General features: G+C 43.1%; 1 protein-coding gene across 3 annotated transcripts in view; it reads left to right on the top strand.

The window, feature by feature from the left end:
• Positions 1-307: 307 nt before the first annotated feature.
• Positions 308-18,353, top strand: part of chd7 (chromodomain helicase DNA binding protein 7) — a 111,010-nt gene continuing 92,964 nt past the window's right edge. For 2 of the 3 annotated variants that reach the window (XM_034703819.1, XM_034703820.1), the window contains exon 1: positions 308-627. Coding sequence is in view for 1 of the 3 variants with exons in the window: in XM_034703820.1 (XP_034559711.1) it covers positions 624-627 (4 nt within the window). In the remaining 2 variants the exon portion in view is untranslated. The remainder of the gene's footprint in view (positions 628-18,353) is intronic. The other variant, XM_034703818.1, reaches the window with a different exon arrangement.

Here is an 18,353-nt window from a genome sequence, read left to right on the forward strand (position 1 = left end):
TAATATTAAATAAAAGGTTTCATGTTAAAGTTCTGGATGTGATGTGATAAATCTAGATGTTCCCAGTAGAATGGGGTTTCCTGGTTTATTGTGATGACATATAAACCCCTTTAAAAAAACGACAATCACACCTTCAGATGTCTCAAACATTAAACAGGACGCGTTTTTGAATCCAAACCTGTTCCTTATTCCCATCTCTCCCCCCTCACATTTCACAGAGTGTCACCACACGGGCACGGCGGGGTCAGTGACCGCGCACGCCGCCTGTTTATGTGTATGAGAGGTCCTCGGGAGCGCGCCCCCCCTTGGCCGAGGAAGGTGAGCGAGTGTCTGGAGGGGAGGACTCGGGAGCGCGACCAGCAGAGGGATCGATCGGATTAAACTCGATTTGAGTGAAATTAACACAAAGGAGGAGAAGAAGAGACACACAACACCAGGCGGCGAGGTCGCGTACGGAAGACGCGCCGGAGAAAAGAACCCATGATTACAAACAAACTTTAAACTTTTTTCTTGTTTATTTATCTTTCAAACAAAAAGAGGAGCCCGGTGGATTTTTTTTTTCAAGCCAAGGGGAGATACTAACCTACTAACGAGGAGCTGATCCACCGAACTCACCGAGCTTGATGGGTAAGCGAACAAACACTGCTCTGAGGGAGCGCATTTTACGCGTGAAGGGGTTTTCATTTGTACCTCAGTTCTCCATTTATAGTCCATCTTATCACCAAGTTTGGCTCACTTTTACACCCCAATCCGACTCTTTAATTCGGCGTGCGAGCTGCGTCTTCCTCCTGGAGAGTGCTTTCATCCAGGGGGCTTTTACGCGGAGGGTTTTAATCAACCCAGGAGTTTCTTTTTTAAAGATGATTTACGCACAAAGTCATTGAAGGTTCATGAAGCTGCCATGCCGACATGCTAACAATAGCAAGTTTAGCTCCACCACCCGCTGCATCTCCCTCACACACACACACACACACACACACCAACACACACACACACACACACATTAGTTAGTTCAAAAGTGGAAAGAAATGTCTTCATACTACAACACACACAACGTGGTTTCTCACTCTATCCCCTCCACAACTTGTTGACTTCCTTAATTTGTCCGAAAGGCTCCTTTCTAGTGAGTGTGTGTGTTTGAAGAGTGTGTGTTAGCCCGGTTAGCTAATTGTGTTGGAGCTTGTAGGAGACACGAGGTGGCTCGAGCGTAGAGGTGAGTCACTGGCCGGCTTGGCGCACACATTCCCAGCGGAGACTAACCTGGAATAAACCGAGAAAAACACCCACATGTGTTTGAATCACACACATCGACATTAAAGTGTGCGTAATAGTTGTGTTTTTACTGGGAAATAGTGTTTTTTAATGGAGAGAGGGGGGGACAGCCAGCCAGCGCGGAGTGTCCGTTGTAGCTCTCATTGGTGGACGGAAGGGACAGAGGAAGAGGAGGAGGTGGAGGAGGAAGGGGGGTGAGCTGTGAGGCCAGGCGGTCATTTCTTCTTACAAGTGTTGTTTTTCTACAACTCAGGGCATCACAAAAACACATTTATTTAATTTCGAACAAGCACAAACACTACCAGGCGTGTGGCTTCTTCTTACTAGAGGAAAACCCGGATCAGGACCTGGTCCGGAACGACGTGCGTAACGCCGCTTACACAGGCTAATTAGCCCGAGCCACACTAGCCTCTGTGTGTGTGCTGCTAGGTCGGACAGAGAAGTTCAGCTAGCCTGCTAGCCAAAGCTCTCATCCCCATTGTGTACGAGCGAAGACCACTTAGTGCCCCCACCCCCACCCCAGAGAGAGAGAGAGCGAGAGAGAGCTCGTAACCTGCTCGGGGCGGTATCAGGCAGTGCATAGCTCTGAGGCAGGAGAATTAACTTTAGTCATCTCTCACTTTGGGCTGTTTAAAGCAAACTTTTCAGCCAGTGAGCCCCGAAATAAAGGTGCCAAAAGACGCACGGACCCTATCTGTCCCCTCAAAGTGGTTTAATGTGGATTCATGGAGCTGGTCTGCAGAAAATGACCCTACCTATGTGAGCATGTGGCTGTGTTTCTATGAATTAACCTGCTGCTGCTGCTGGTGCTTTTGAGAATTCACTGTGCACTAAACGTAGGAGTCATTTGGCACAAAGAAAGGCACATTACATTTTGTATTTTCAAGGTTTTATTTCAAGTTTAACTTCATTTTTTGTCCATATGTTTTACTAGAATGAGTAAAATGTGATTTTCTTTTTAAGATAACTTAAAAAAACATTCTGGGAGACATCCCACGACCCCCCTAGAGGGCCCCGACCCACACTTTGGGAACCCCTGCCTTGTTTTCACTTGTTCGGTTGTCTTGTATCCCAACTTTACGCACCGCTTCGGCTCCATGTGGACTGGAGAGAACTCCAAACACCTGCCGATGTGCTTCTGCTTCTCCCAGCAGCTCACACATGATCAGTCTAAACATGATCAACCTTATTCCTCCTTTTACAATCCATCTTTACTGCTCTCTCTCCCTGCGATCTGTCCCCCCCTGTGTGTGTGTGTGTGTGTGTGCTCTGGTCAACTTGCGTAATGGTCACCCTGCTCCACTCTCACGCAACTTTTGGCAGCGTTTTTATCTCTGACCAAGAAGGAGAGCTAAGCGTGTTATCCCGGACACATCCACGCACTATATAACTCGTTCGTCACGTGGTGTGCTGGCTTTTATTCTGGATCTGGATCTCTGTAGACCTGCTGCTGCTTCGTTATTAAGTCGGTCCTGTGTCTGCAACAGAGCCAGGAGCTTCTACTACTACCCCCACCACCTTGTGCTGCTGAGCCAAGATGGCAGCTAGTCATGTTTAGCGGGCCACAGAAGGAGAGATAAGAGGCCCCGACCACACACGCATGCACGCACACACATGCACACACACACACAGACACAGCACAGGACACAACAGATGTTCAGCACTATTCTTTTTAGCCTTCAGGCTTCTGGGATTTCTTAGAGAGGTGCTGGGTCTTTTATAAACTTGGACAGCCTCTTTATTTAACCTGGAAACTGAGCACAACTCTGAGTTTGCAATCCTGTTAAATCCAGTTCAAGTGTGTTTTCATGTGGTGGGCTTTTCTTGAAGCTGTGTTGGAAACTTCAGAGTTGTTTTCTCAATTAAAAGAAATAGAAAACATTAAAATCCTAAGCAGTTTAAATTCAGATTTTAATGTTTCACCTGCAGGACTTTTCTCTCTTTCCCTATTTAATGCACTTTTCCTCTCGTGCATTCTCCACCAAAAAGCCCTAAATATGCAGATTCCTCTCACACTGCAGTTTGTCATCTCCTAATCTCAGTCAGCATAGCCTGCTTCATCTGTGGAAAATCCCTCACCCTGGTTAAAAAAAGGAGATGGGGATCCACCGCTGGCAGCAGCATGACTGTATAGCCTTTCAAACCCAACTTGAATACTGCCCGGTTTCATCAAAACGCCCTGTTAAATATCCACACCCTGCATTTATGATCTCAAAGTGTGCATCCTCTTATCTTTTCTCAACACATGCAAACTTACTTTTATTGATCATGGACTGCTCACGTAGGACTCTGCATGGAGTCCTGTTGTGTGTAAGCTGCGGTCTGTGTTGTTGACGAATGAATCATGAGTGTGACCGCTGCTCATCAGAACATTTTACTCATAACGTGCCGCCTTCTTCTCCTGCATCCTTCTGCTGATCATTTACAAACTCTCAGTTCTTCATGCTGGTTTAGGATAGCTCAGAGACGGATAGATCTTCCAGGTGAGGAGGGAGCAGATGCGGTTTGCAGACATTGGAGGGAGGAGGAGTCAGAGGAGTCTCCATTTGGCATGCAAAGTGTAACTATGTTGGCTGGTGGAGAAGTCCTGGTCCATGCTGTGTTGTTGTACTCATTTGGAGCAGTGTCCCTCGCTGTTCATCTTCTGAGAAACGAACCTCCTCATGACGATAGAAAGTACTTTCTATCCCACTCATTGTGTGTTTGTTCTCACATAAGTTTTGTAGTGTGTTGATGTCTTTACGACTCCACTCATGAGGTTTTTATTTGAACAGCAGCATCTACACACTCTTTGTAACCTGTGAAGACTGAGGAGAGAGTTGTGTGATAGCTAAGATACCCATGTCAGTGTCACATTAACCGTGTTTACATAAACAATGCTTCCAATAAATGACCAAGCCTCAGCTTTAGTCATATTCTTTAACTCAAACAGAGCTTGTGGTGGTGATCCTGCCTCCTAAAGGATTATTTTCCAACCATGATGCAGGAGCAAGTCCCCAAACTTCTTCAAATATCAGATTATCCCTCAAACAGAGTTACTATAAACTCTTACCTGTCCTCAGTTCTTGCTCTGAAGTTGCAAGTCTGCTGGAGACTGTTTTGCAGCATCTCTGCAGAACTTTCCCCCATTCAAAAACTCCTGTTAAGTTCTGTTTTCTTCTATGAATGATACATGTCGCTTAGGAGGTCTTTTCTGTAGCCCTCAAAGACCTCAACGGCGGCTACATTCTCAGCTTTCCACCACATTTGTCTCATTCAGCATATTCAAAATAAATTCATGAGAGTCTGGCGCCCCAAATATGGTCTAGGTCTTTAAAGGTTGAGTAGAATATCACAATGTAGATATTTTCAAGCCAGGACCAATAACCAACATTTACCTGTTCTTGATAAAATTACCAAAATGTTTTTTTCACGTTTGTATAGATTTTGCAAACTTGAGTTTAAGGAAGGCTAAGATGTAAACATATTAACTTCTATATTTAACTTACATCAGTATTGATAACACAGGAGCAAAGAGGCTCTGACTTGTCGACTGTCAATATATATAAATGAAGAAATAGAACAAAGTACGCTTACTTTCATCGTACAATTCAGATTAAATGCATAAACAAAATGTCGTCTCAGCTGCCCATATTTCCATCCTTCTACATACAACCAGTTTGCTTCTTCCTAACTTCTTTAATTGTTTCAGTGTGACGTTAATGGGTCAACACTAAAAGGTGCAATAGTAACTACCTGAAAGGACCACAAAATAAATGTTAGGAGGCGAAATGTAACTTATGTTAAAAAATATGTTTTGCAAACGGGGATCTTAGCGTCCGTGGTTAAGCTAATCAGCAATGGGTCTGCAGCGTGCGGCAACCTCCGGTCTTAAAATATGAAGCCCATGCAGGAAGTGTGATAAACTGCAGTTCATTGAACGTCCACTAGAGGCTGGCTGCAGAAACACCGGAATCCACATACACACCTATTCAAAGAAGACGATCTTTACAGCAGAAATAAACATGTTTACAGCCTGATTCAAAAAACAACTCGGGTCTACTTGCTAATTTCTCTATTGGCACACATTTTTTAATAATGCGACATTTCAGAAGATATTAAGGTTACGAGTTTTGCCCATTTAAGGACATGACTGACTTGATTAACAGGCGGGAACACTGTAGCTGTTGGCAAGGAGGCTCAAAGCCGGCCTCTTTACCTCACACTAGCTCAACAGAAGTTAGGTTGAGTTCAGCATTTCCAATATGGCTGCCGCCGCCTATCGGCTTCAGAAACAGATGGGTGACGTCACGGATACTACGTCCGTTATTTATACAGTCTATGGTGTGTAGTCATCCTCCTTTGGTGGGCACATCCAAACTTAACCAACAAGTCCAGTTTTGATGGAATCTAGAATCTTGTGTTGTAATTGGCCGGATGAAAGCGAGCCAATTAAGGGGACATGAGGTGGAATTATGATGCGTTCAAGGTCAGATCAGTAAAATGAGTGTCAGGTAATAAAGACAGTTCTGTTTATTGTCTGTCCACCAAATATAAAAGTAGCAACAGTGAAATTTAGAGACTCAATAACCGTAACAATGAATGATTTCACCAACTTGTAGATCTTGAATCCTTCAAAGTTACAAATGAAGTAGTCCTAAAACCCTCCCTCCTGGTCTCAGGTAAGAACTTGTACTTGAAGTCTGGTTTCTGGCCTGAAGTTTTGAGCGCGGGTTAGAGAGCACCTGATTCAGCTCCTTTGTTGTGGGGCTGGTGTTGGGTATCTGAGCCAGAGGATTGGTCTTTGTGAGGGTGGCCATTTTGTCTCCTGTCATCATGTGTGGTGGATGGCAGCCCAGTCAGGAGAGATGAGAAGTAGTGCTGTTGTTAGTCTCCATCTCTTTCATCTTTCAATCACTTGTTCCACCCTCCTCCCACCCTCCTCCCACCCTCCTCCCACCCACTCCCTCTCTCTTTCCGTGCATGAGCTCCCTCCTGTTTTTCTCTACTTTTCATTCCCATCCTTTCTATCTTCCCTCCCCCCTCTCTCTCTCTCCATCTTTTCCTGCCTGTCTTTCTCTCACCCTCCCCTCCCTTCCCCTCCTCTCTCCTCCCTCCCGTTCTCTCATTTTCAGCCAAAAGGTTAGCGGGGGTCTTTAGCACCGTGGTGACATTCAAAACTGAGTGTCATCACTGTCTCTCTCGCTCACCCTCATCCCTCCCTCCCTCCCTCTCACCTGTCTTTCCCTCTGCCCCCTCCTCCTCCTCCTCCTCCTCCTCTGCGCTCCCTCCATCCCCCCATCCTCCTCCTGCAGTGAGGGCCTTCTGGACCGAGTGCTGTGCCTAGAGGAGCGGCTGGCGTTAATACAGCCCTGGAGTGTTTGTGTGTGGGCTGTACGTGTTGAGAGAAGGCGACGGCCTGTCAAGTACATATCTGACCCATATTTGTGGGTGTCATCCTTGACTCCCGTGTCAATGTGGCCTTTTCTGTTTACCCTCTTCCTCCTTCTTCTTCTGGGAACAAACCAGCGTAGCTTCAGCTCTCTGTTGGACACACACGAGTATAATCTCTGTATCATCAGCTGCTGATTGATCCATCTCTGAAAAGAGGTGACGGAGGATCTCAGTGTTGTGGCATTGATGCATCCTTCCACCTCTCCTCCCTTCCCTTTATATCTCCATTCCTCTCCTTAAGTGGCTCAGATTGTGCATGAGAGGTGAAGAGCTGCCTGCTTGTTGAATCAGCGTGCAGTTAGAGCGGAGATGGAGCGATGTGCGACGATCCTTTCCCACCTCCTCTTTAGTGTGATTTCACTTCTTGTTGATTTGGTGATTCCACATGGATACGCAGAACATGAGAAGTTAATTTGAAGGAAGAGTAACCGGCACATCTTCTCCGGATGTGGCTCTGATCTCTGCCTAAAGGACTTGTCAGTGTCTGTGATTTATCAGTGAGCCTGTGGAAGCTGGAGAGTCTGGTGTGTTCTACTCTCAGTGTTGGTGTGTGTGTTCGCCTGAAGGCATGGATCATTGTTTGCTCTGTACCAATATTATTGTTTCTAAGTTTTCAAGACTTGCAGGAGTTTCCTCAAACCAGAGACAGATGTCGAGTGATTTGATTTGTTACTGTACATGAATTATACACTCCTATCATAACTTATAGTGAACAAACACACAAGAAAGCAGTAAATTAATTCTTTGTCCATTAAAATGTCTGAGGGAGATGTTGTTTGTGTGAGAATGAGATGGTCATGTGACTCGGCACAGATCAGGGTTTGTTTTATTTGAACAAATGGTTAATTGATTAATTAATTAACTCATTTTAAGTTGTGTTTTTGGGGCATTTTCGCCCTTATTGATAGGACAGCTGAAGAGAGACAGGCAATGTGGAGAGTAGGGAGCAGGGGAGGACCTGCAGCAAATGGTTGCGGCCAGGAGTTAGTTGAACCTGCGACTTCTGTGATGAGGACTGTAGCCTCTGTATACACAAATTGTTAATTTAATCCAATAACGAAACATAGAGCTGGGCGATATTGACAAAAATGTCATCACAATAGTTTTTTTTTTCCATATCACTCGTTATAGATAATTTACACATATCAGATTATTATTTCATATCTCTTAAAGGAAGGTTTCTTTTGTTTTTTATTTATTTTTGAAGTTCTTTTTTGGACTTTTTTGCCTTTATTTTGATAGGACAGCTGAAGAGAGACAGGAAATGTGGAGAGTAGAGAGCGGGTGAAGACAAGCAGGAAATGGTTGTGGCCGGGAGTTGTACCAGCGACCTCTGTGACTGTAGCCTCTGTACATACGCACACACTTAGACCGCTAGACCCCAAATTGTTAATTTGATTTAATAACAAAAATTAGAGCTGGGCGATATTGACAAAAACGTTATCGCAATATATTTTTTTTACATCAGACATTATAGAGGATTTACACATGCATTACATTATTATTAAATATCTCTTGAAGGAAGATTTTTTCATATTTATTTAAAGTTGTATTTTTTGGCCTTTTTGCCTTGATTTTGATAGGTCAGCTGAAGAGAGACAGGAAATGTGGGGAGTAGAGAGAAGGGGAAGACATGCAGGACATTTTTTATTTTTATTTAACCAGATAAAAGACCCATTGAGATCGAAACCTCTTTCTCAAGGGTGACCTGGCCAAGAGAGGCAGCAACATACGTCATAGTAAACAAAACAGACAGATAACGACAACAAACATTAAAATATAAAATACGAGCAATTTGATTAAATAAAGTGCAGAAGTTATTTTACAGTTACAATTTAAGAACACAGGCACTGCTCGAAGGATTTCCATTTTCGTTTTCTTAAGATAGAGCGGAAATGGTTGACCGGCTGGGAATCGAGCCGGCTACCCCTGCGATAAGGACTGTAGCCTCTGTACGTGGGGCGCTTAGACCACTAGTCCACCAGCGTCCCCTTAAAGTAAGATTTTTGAGTGAAAGTTGAAGAAACCAGACGGTTCGTTAGTTTGTATCTGGGATTTAGTATTTTAGTAAATCGCAAAAATATCTTCACTCATGAAGTTTAGTGGCTTTCCTTGTCGAGCATGTTTTCTTCAGTGTCCAAACATCTTTAAGCCCCGCCTACCTCTCACCCTGCGACATGATTGGCTGTTCCATGTTGACTTCTGTTTAATGCTGGATGTGAACTAGCGATTTAGACACACTAGAGCCCCCTCCCTTTCCAGTGGTTTGGGGGTGTAATTACATGTGTAAATACATGAATGTTTTATCATACATTTGTTCAATTTATATGAAGAAAAATAATATCATGATAATTATTGTTATCGTTTTATCGCCCAGCCCTAACTTAAAGAAACTTCCATGAATTTCTTTTTGCTGTGAATCAAATTTCTTAGAATCTGAATCGGCCGGTCAGACCGTGAAAACATCCGAAATCTCATATCGCTCATATCCAAAACCATCAACCCAAAGATGTGTCCACTGTTTCTGATGTAGAAGCTGTCTCATGGTGCGTTCAGGTAACCCTAAGAATGAGTTTTTCAGAACTTACTGCATTCAATCGATTATATTTGAACCAAAGTGCAGTAAATAGTGATTTGGATGATTCCTCGTCAGAGCGTCTCTCCCTCTCTCAGCTTGAAAGATTAAAAATGAATCCTCTGACCTTCACTCAGAGATCATGTCACACTGTCAGACAGTTTATATCACTATTTGCTTCAGCGCCTTACCCAATCATGTGAACTGTAATTTGGGACGGCTCGTCTTATTACTGAGGATGTTGACAAATAAAGGAGCAGTGCGTGTTTGATTATGATCCATCAGGGAGTGATTTAAAGCATGTTCAGGTAAAGGTGGTGTACCCCGGTGGGTGGAGGGCTGCAGCTGCCCGGTCTTCTCCTGGACATCACGTCATCTTCAGATGAAAACATGAGCCGTGTTTCTGGTTGTGCTTCTGACTGACACACTGACACTGAGTCTGAATATTTCTCCTCTTGTTGCAGGAGTTTCACATTGAATAGTTTGTATCTAGATATTTAATATTCAGTGTTTTAAACAGATTGTAGCCTGAGCTGCTGTAGGTTCTTTTAGCTGTGTGATACAGTCAGTTACATGCATTATGTCTCTTAGGACAATACATGATCTGGTGAATCGATTGTTAACATTTCCAAACATCAACAAGATGAAGACAAGCTGTATTAACCTGCAGCTTTTCCTGGTTACTCCCCATGCTTCAAATCCCATGATCTGACTCCAGCCAATCAGATGCTGCAGAGACGCAGAGAATATGTTCATGCTTCAAACTGAAAGTTCAACTGAGCTCTTATTTCACAGAGTTATGCATATGCAGATGTGATCAGATGTGATAGTCTGCTGTCGTTTGAAACATATTTAGTGAGTTTGTTGAGGAATATTATGTCATATCTAGATCAGGAATACATTAAATAATATGTAGATCTGTTCACATGACTTGATTGCGATCTCCTACCTCTTTGACTCTCTGTCTTAGTGAATATTTGTGGAAATGATCAGTTTAATGTTTTTATCCTTTTATTAGAGCTGGGTGATAATGAAATAGATCTTATGTCATCAAATCTTTCTTTCATTTCATTTTAAAGGCCGATTTTTTTCCCCCTGAGTGAAAGTTGAAGAAACCAGGCGGTTTGTTAGTTTGTACTAACTCATGAAGTTTATTGGCCTTTCTTGTGGAGCATGTCTTCACTCTGCTTTGAGCTGCTAGGTTTTGCATTTTCTCCAGTGTTGCTTGTTTCAGCTGTGTTTAAGTTCCTCTGCAGACATCTTCTTTTCCTTTGGTAGTTTCAGATTCGTCTGTTCCACTGCAGTGAACTGATTTAGATCCAGAGACGCCTCTACGTTGGTAGAGTTCTTCATGAGAACACCATCGGACCCTGCTCAGGTGTCACATAGCTTCAGGCTCTCTGCAGGTTGCGTCCAACTAAATATATCGACCACCTTTTTTAGAGTGACGACAGAAACACTCGGTGAATGAAGCCTTTAAGATTCAGTCACCATGAAGTTTTTAAACGCAGTTATTAGCAGAATAAGCCCCCCCCCCCCCCCCCCCCCCCCCCGCAATCAGTGAGTGTGTTGCAGCTTCAGAGACCCCCGAGGCTCCGTCCACACGAATGTTGATATTGCAAACATAGGTTTTTCTCTGCATTTTGGCCTCCTGTCCACACACACAGTTTTAGGTCGCTGAAAATAAAAGTGCTAATCTGTTTTTTCGTTTAAAGCTGGTGTGAGGAACTTTTGTTTTGTATCGATTCTGGCGCCCCCTTGTGGACAAAGTGATACCTCTTATCTCTTGTCCTATACATGCAAAAGTAGTGTTTTCAACAAAAACCTTGTCCTGTTGTCTTTTAACAGTCAACTTTATCAGGCAATGTGATTATTTTCCATGAAACATTAAAATAAAGCGAGATGTCCATCTGGTCTGACACCTACCCCCTCAGGGCGGTTTCAAGCATTAAAAATGACAACAGAGAAGGTGTCAGTGTTGTTGCTGATGGTCTTGTTTGCTATTCAAGGTCATAAAGAGGCATCAGTATCATTTTCAGACTGCTTCTCAGCCAGTTCAAAACTCCTCACAGGGCCTTTAAGTGTGTACGGGAAAAGCTGGCTACCTTTAACTTGTGCATAGCGATTGTTTACATGTATTGCACATGCACCAAGATGGCTACTGGTTAGATTTAATTGCCGGTTTACAAGAAAGCCTTGCTGCTGGTGGTTGTATTTACTGGCAGACGTCACCCGTCTCTAAAGCATTGTTTTGAGGCCAATCGATGGTGGCAGCCATATTGGAAATTTTGAACACAACCTAACTTCTGTTGTTTGAGTGTGGCGTAAAGAGGCGGGGCTTTAAACCTCCTAGCCAACAGCTACAGTGTTCCCGCCTGTCAATCAAGTCAGCTGTGCCTCTCATTGGAAGACTTGGAATCAAAATCTTTGAAATTACCATGCTATGAAAAAATTCACCCTCCTCACAGTGTGTGCCGAGCGAGAAATAAGCTATCCAGACTACACTTGTTTTTTGAACCAGGCTGTAAACATGTTTATTTCTGCTGTAAAGATCGTCTTCTTTGAATTGGTGTGTATGTGGTTTCCTGTACTTCTGCAGCCAGCCTCTAGTGGATCCTCGATGAACTGCAGTTTTTAACACGTCCTGCATTGGACTCATATTTTTAGACCAGAGGTTGCCTGATAGACTGATTCCAGATTAGCGCCACCTACTGGTCTGGCCTGTGAGTGTTTTCTGTGAACAGGATCTTTACTGATAATGTAGAGAGAAATATCCGTTTTAAAAACACCTGTGAGAGTGTGTGTGTGTGTGTGTGAGAGAGAGTGAGAGTGAGAGGAAGCAGTCTATAACAGGTACTGAACCAGCTCAGTGAGCCGAGGCCTTCCTCTCTCCTTCTTCTGTCCCTTCTCTGGGCCCGTCTCTTGGCCCGAGTGTCCTCTGGGATCAGACTGGGAGCCGGCCAGTGGTTTATCCCACCACATGGTAAAGGCAGGGAACAGATTGGATAAACAAAGTCCTTTCCTGCTGACCCCCTCACTGCCTACACCCCCCTCTGAAACACACACACACACACTCACGCTCACAAGCACTGTCCATTAACGGAGCAGCCATGTGTAAAATAACCAGATTTTCTCTAGCTTCACTGCCTCTCTCTTTCTTCTCTTGCTTTCTTGCCCCCTCCTCCTACTCCTCCTCTTCTCTCTTCCTTCCTTCCGACCCTGAAATCCCAGCCCCAAACACAGGGCCCTGCATCCCTTCACTTGAGCGTAATTACACACACGGCTCTCCAGCTCCTGCTTGCTGTTTTCCATTCGGGGAACAAAGGTATAAATTATCGTGGCTTAGATCCTGGTGGTAACAGGAGGTGGCTAAGTGCACATGTGCTCCGAGGAGGAAGAAGGAGATCCCTCACTCCTTCAGGTGTCGTCTGGTTTGTCTGGCTCTGCTAAGCTTTGCTGGTTGAGTTTGTTTCTCTGGCTGTGATTTGTTAGTCTGCTCGCTGGCCTGCCCGTCTCTCTCAGTGGAGAATGTTGTTGTTGACATGGCAGAGATTTCCTGTCGTAAAGCCTGGAGGGTACAGACAGTTTAGCTGCCAAAGTTTCAACTGCACAGACAAGACTGTATTGAGCAGCCTGAGGCAAATCTCTCCTTCTCCTCCCTTTAACGCATTAGCACTACACACACACACACACACACACACATGGACGAAGAGGCAGTTGGTCAAATATGTGAATAAATGACTGAATTTCTTTATTTTGAAAGATAAATCTTAAAAACTGAATCAGGAGTCTCTCAGTTTTGGTGTGTCCTGCTTGTTGCTCCTCAGACTTGAATCTGAACTTTTGAGGACCCAGTATGTCGGCCTTCTGTGACGCCTCACCCTTAGTATGAACGCTGCACAGGCGGCGTAATGATGGGATCAAGCCTTCCTGCCGCTGTGCCAGCATCAGAGGTAGTTACAGGGCTGAGATGCATCTATGAGAGCAGGCAGAGCTGAACAGTGCTCTCTCTCTCTCTCTCTCTCTCGCTCTCTTTCTGTGTGTGTGTGTGTGTATGTGTGAAGCTCCCACTGTGTGCTAAGCACTTGTGCCTCCGCTACGCCACAACGCTATATGAAATCACACCCTTGGGACGCCAATATTATGCTGCTGCAGAATTAGTATTAGAGTAGAGCGGCGTGATGGCAGCAGATTTTCTTAACAGCACTGACTCTCAAACGCTGACCGACACACGGACTCTGAAACTGATGGATCAGATCCGATCAGCTGATAGAAGACTTCAAACTCCTGAGTGTGTCAGATGTGACACACGTTCATATTTCTGTCTTCTTTAGATAATTAATTAGTCTTAATTCTCTTAACTACTCTGCTTGTTGTTGGAGTTTCCCATTTGTTTGCTAGTTTTTTTATATAAGGATTAGTTTTTTATTTGTAAATCATTTTTATTCTAAAGTTTCTTTATTGTTTTTTTTCTGCACAGACAGACAAACAATAGGTTTTGAGACATGTAATAGTTGGAACAGAGTTCTGTGGATGATGTTATAAAACAAAATAACGCAAACACCCTTAAGATCCCACCCACCCCATAACATTGATCACTTCACACACACCTCACATCCATACTGACATTAACAAGGGGTAAACAGACAAAACAATTACAAAAAAGCAATATCATTTAAATACATTAGGGAGAGCAAGATCACACAGCAAGTTGATTATTACTTGGGAAGAGGCTAGTGTAATGTGGAAGTCACTCCAATCTGCAGAGGTAGAGTGCAAAGACATACAAGTGACACAGATTAATTATGTTTTTCAATGTAAATTATTTTAAATAGTTTTTTTAAATGTTTATTTAAAAGCTGTTCAGAGATATGAAGAAAGGACTGGATCCTTATTACAGCTGTTCCAACCTAAAGAGGGGATCTGGGTTCATCATGGATTTCAGGACATCTACAGCCCAAATGTGTGATGATGACTTTTATTTGTATTTATTTATTTTTAAATAGTTTGGGGCTTTTACTCCTTTTATTTTTGGAAAGGTTAGTAGTAGGGATGGGTACTGAATTCGGTACTTTTATGGGTACCGACCGAATTCTGTCGGTACTACCGAGCACCGACTCAGGTAAAATCAAACAGTGTGATTCGGTACCTGAACGCATCCCTGTGACTGTGAGGGAGTGGAAGAGTAGGTGATTTTCCATGCTTTCACCCTGTAATAAAGTCAGAGACTGACCGGGTGGACGTCTCTGCTCTCTGCATCTGCGCGGGAGCACGCCAAACGGAGCCTGCAGCTGACGGGCGCGCGCACTCACCGCGATGCAGAACTTCATGAGGATTAAGTTTATTTTCTACAGTCTATGGTTGAGACTGACTCTCTCGCTTTATAACCGTTCCTGTGTGCGTGAATGCCCAACAAGTAAGTTCTGTGTCCTGTTCTTATAAAGAGACGGAGAACTGACTTTTTCCTGTCTGCAGGCGTTCACGTGTGTTCATTGATAAACTCCAGAAAGAGCAATTAGACGCCACAAGCACGTGTCAGCTAATATATATAATCACCCATATAATCCTGTTTCTGTTCATTTCATGTTAAATTGAATAAATATGTTAAATTAAACAAATTTGAGATTAAAAAAAAAAAAAATTAATATTTATTACCACATAAAAACACAAAAGTACCGAAAATTGGTACCGTTGAGTACTGGTACCGATTTCCAGGTACCGGGTATCTGTACCGTATCGGTTCAAATGTGAAAGGTACCTATGCCTAGTTAGCAGGGCCCTATGATTTCTGCATTCACAGAATCATGGACGATTCGTGGAATTGGCCAATAAAAACGAAATCTACTGTTAAAACGCAGAATATTGCTGAAATTGACTTAATGTGACTGAAATGCTGTCAGCATGAGGAGAAGGAACGTCTCTCTGGGGAAATGTTTCTGGCGTCCGCTCATTTGTGGCAATCAGGCACCAGAAACACCGGCAAAGTCTGCAAAAAAAACCTACAAAACTCATCTCTTACTCCAAAATACAGAGCTGAACAGTTCCCAAATGACTTCTATGCGTCAGGTCACATGCTTTTTTGCAACTTCTGCCAACATACTGTTGACTGGAAATGTGAAAATCCCTGTGATGACCACTTGTTGTCCAAAAGCCATGTGAAAAACAGAGAAAAACACAGTGCTGCTAATGCTATTTTATTCACTGACACAAAAAGCACACACTATATGGTGGTAACATAAGTTTAAAGGGTAAAAACAGAATTTGGAGAAAATTAAAACAGATTTCAGAGGGCCCTAGGTTAGGACATTGGATAGAGAAGGAAACCTGTGGAGAGCGGGTGAGCTACATGCGGCTAAGTCCTCGCCCATGATGATGACTTTTGCTGAGCAGTCTGTGCCCTCGTGACGAAGGCCGTCTCCAGTATCCAAATTCATCGATCTGGTTTCTGTGCTCACAGGTTTGAATGATCAGCAGCAGCATGGTAACTGTCTGGCCTGTAGGCAGGTGTGAGTTCTCATGGTGTCAGGTCCGCTCTGAGTCCGTCACTGAAAACTTTGAGTCGTCCAGATTCTGTTAAAGAACAAAATCCAGACTTGTTTATGAAGTCGACTGTGCGGCCTTTACAGTCTGTCACGTTCCTGCAAGTGCACAAAACAAAACCACTGATACTTAGTCACATCATACAAAACTATATTTACAGCTATAGAGATCTGCAGTGCTGTAATGCAATATATCTAAATATTTACATCTGATCCTTGAGGTCCGTTGCACTCTGACTGCGTCCCCCTCACAGCATGGGAATCACACAGACTGATGTAACTGACTCATCATCAACCATTAAACTCTCTGGCAGCTAATTCTGTCATTGATTGTCATTGTCATTGATCTTTATCATCAGTGTTGACTAATTGTCGTACAGTATTGTTGTTTCTCTTTTAAGATATCTGATCAATATTACACGGTCTGAAGAGAATCTTTGGGACTTTGATTTGATTTCTTGTATTTCAATTCTACTTGGAGGCGTTTGTTTGGTAGGAATATATTGATACGGACTTCGTAAGACTTTAATTTCATGATAACTTTGATCAAAACTCAGAATTTACAATACTTGAAATACATAGACAAGAGGTTTGATGTCTTTTTATTCCAAGTTTGTGGAGTGAGACACTGACTGCTGCACCTGAACACCGAAGGGAACAGTCATGTTTCAATATCTCTGCTGTCTCTCTAACAGGGTGGGTCAATGAGTCTGTACAGGACTGTTCATTAGGAGCTGGTTGTCTGTTTGTTGGCTGGTTTAAAACCATGCAGTAACTTCACAAGTCACTCTGATTAAAAGCCTTGTTTGCACTCACATCCACTACCAGTCAAAAGTTTAAAACCACCTTCTCATTCAAGGGTTTATATTTATTCTAATTATTGTAAACACTGTAGATTAATACTGAAGGCATCAAAACTATGAAAGAACGTATATGGAATTATTTAATTCACATAAAAGTGTTAAACAAAGCCGAATCTGTTTTCTATTTTAGATTCTGTAAAGTAGCCCCCTTTTTCCTTCATGACAGCTTTGCACACTCTTGGTATTCTCTCAGTCCGCTTCATGAAGTGGTCTCCTGGAATGGTTTCTAATTAACATGAGCCTTGTCAAGAGTTATCCGTGTCGAGTACATTAAGAAGTGAGCCTTTGCAATGGACGGTTTGCGTTGATAGAGTAGTGAGTTTGTATTATTATAAAGAACTTGTTGATCTGGTTTTAACTAGTCGATCTAGTTTCGTGCATATGAAGCTCTGGTTGATCGTTAACCCTCCTCCTTCGGGACGGGAGTCATCTTTAAGTTTAAGTTTGGCTATGCTTCCTGTCCTCCATTACGACGGAGAAGTGTTCCGCTGTTATGTTTGAGCGTCAGCCCGCCATCTTTAATGTCCTTCTGTATTCCCTGAGCCGCTGTGTCGAGTGCACAGATGTGACGTTTGGTTCCTGAACGTGTGCCGACATGAAAACGTGTCGACCTCATAAAGACGATCCCACTTTGTCATATACATCAAGAGATGAAGAGAATCCTGTGTTGTATTTGGATCAGTGTTACCCTGTTCATGGTTAAACCGTAGACTGTATATAAAACGGACGTCATCTCGCTCTGCTCCAAAGTGAGGCTGCCACAGAAACTGCTCCCCCTAGTGGCTGGCTGCAGTAAAGGTCAAAAACTCTGTCCCAGGGTTCCCACGCATCCTGGAAAACCTGGAAAACAGTTGACCAGTTTTCCAGTCCTGGAAAACTCCTGGAAAATGGGAGAAAAAGTCAAATGTCCTGGAAAATAATTCCAACATGACTGTGTGCGATCTAACAAGGTTAAAAAAAACACATCCCCATTCAACATTTGTAGCCATTTTTGTCATTCAGTTCTATTTAGGTCAATTAATGCACTGATTATGATGATCATTTATCTATTTCAGTAAGGCAGCTTCCAGAGTCCTTTGCTGGTTCTTTTGTTTTTTACTTTGCTCATTTCATATTTTTTGAGAAAAGAGAAAGCTGAGATGAGAGTTGCTCATCATTGTTACTTGGTTGCACTAATAAAGTGCTGTACATCTGTGGTTGCATTGTGCTATAATTAATTTGCCATCATTTTTAAGCATGTAAGAGATGATTTCATGGATAGCCATAGGCTGCATGTCTTTCAATGTAGACTTCCACTGAGAGGAACATATTAGACTATGTAGGAACTAAATTAGGAACTCAATTTAGACTGTCATACCAGCTTGATCATCACTGGAAATGTCCTGGAAAATGATCTCTGGAAAAGAGTGGGAACCCTGCATCCGTATGCTGTGGTGAGATGTAGTTATTATTTGACTGTTTTGTGTTCAAGTCCTCTTTTTTTCTGAAAAGTTTCTTTTTCATTAGTTATTAGAGTTTAAAAAACGAGGTCTTACATCCGGGTTTACTTTGATTGACAGCTGCCATAGCGAGAAACTCTGTAGGACCTCGGGACGCAAATTTCCTACTGTGCAGATTCTGGCTGCAGAAAATGTGCAAGATGGCAGCTTTCTGGAACGGGATATTTTGGCT

Source organism: Notolabrus celidotus, chromosome 15 (genome assembly GCF_009762535.1).
Source record: "Notolabrus celidotus isolate fNotCel1 chromosome 15, fNotCel1.pri, whole genome shotgun sequence".
NCBI lineage: Eukaryota > Metazoa > Chordata > Actinopteri > Labriformes > Labridae > Notolabrus > Notolabrus celidotus.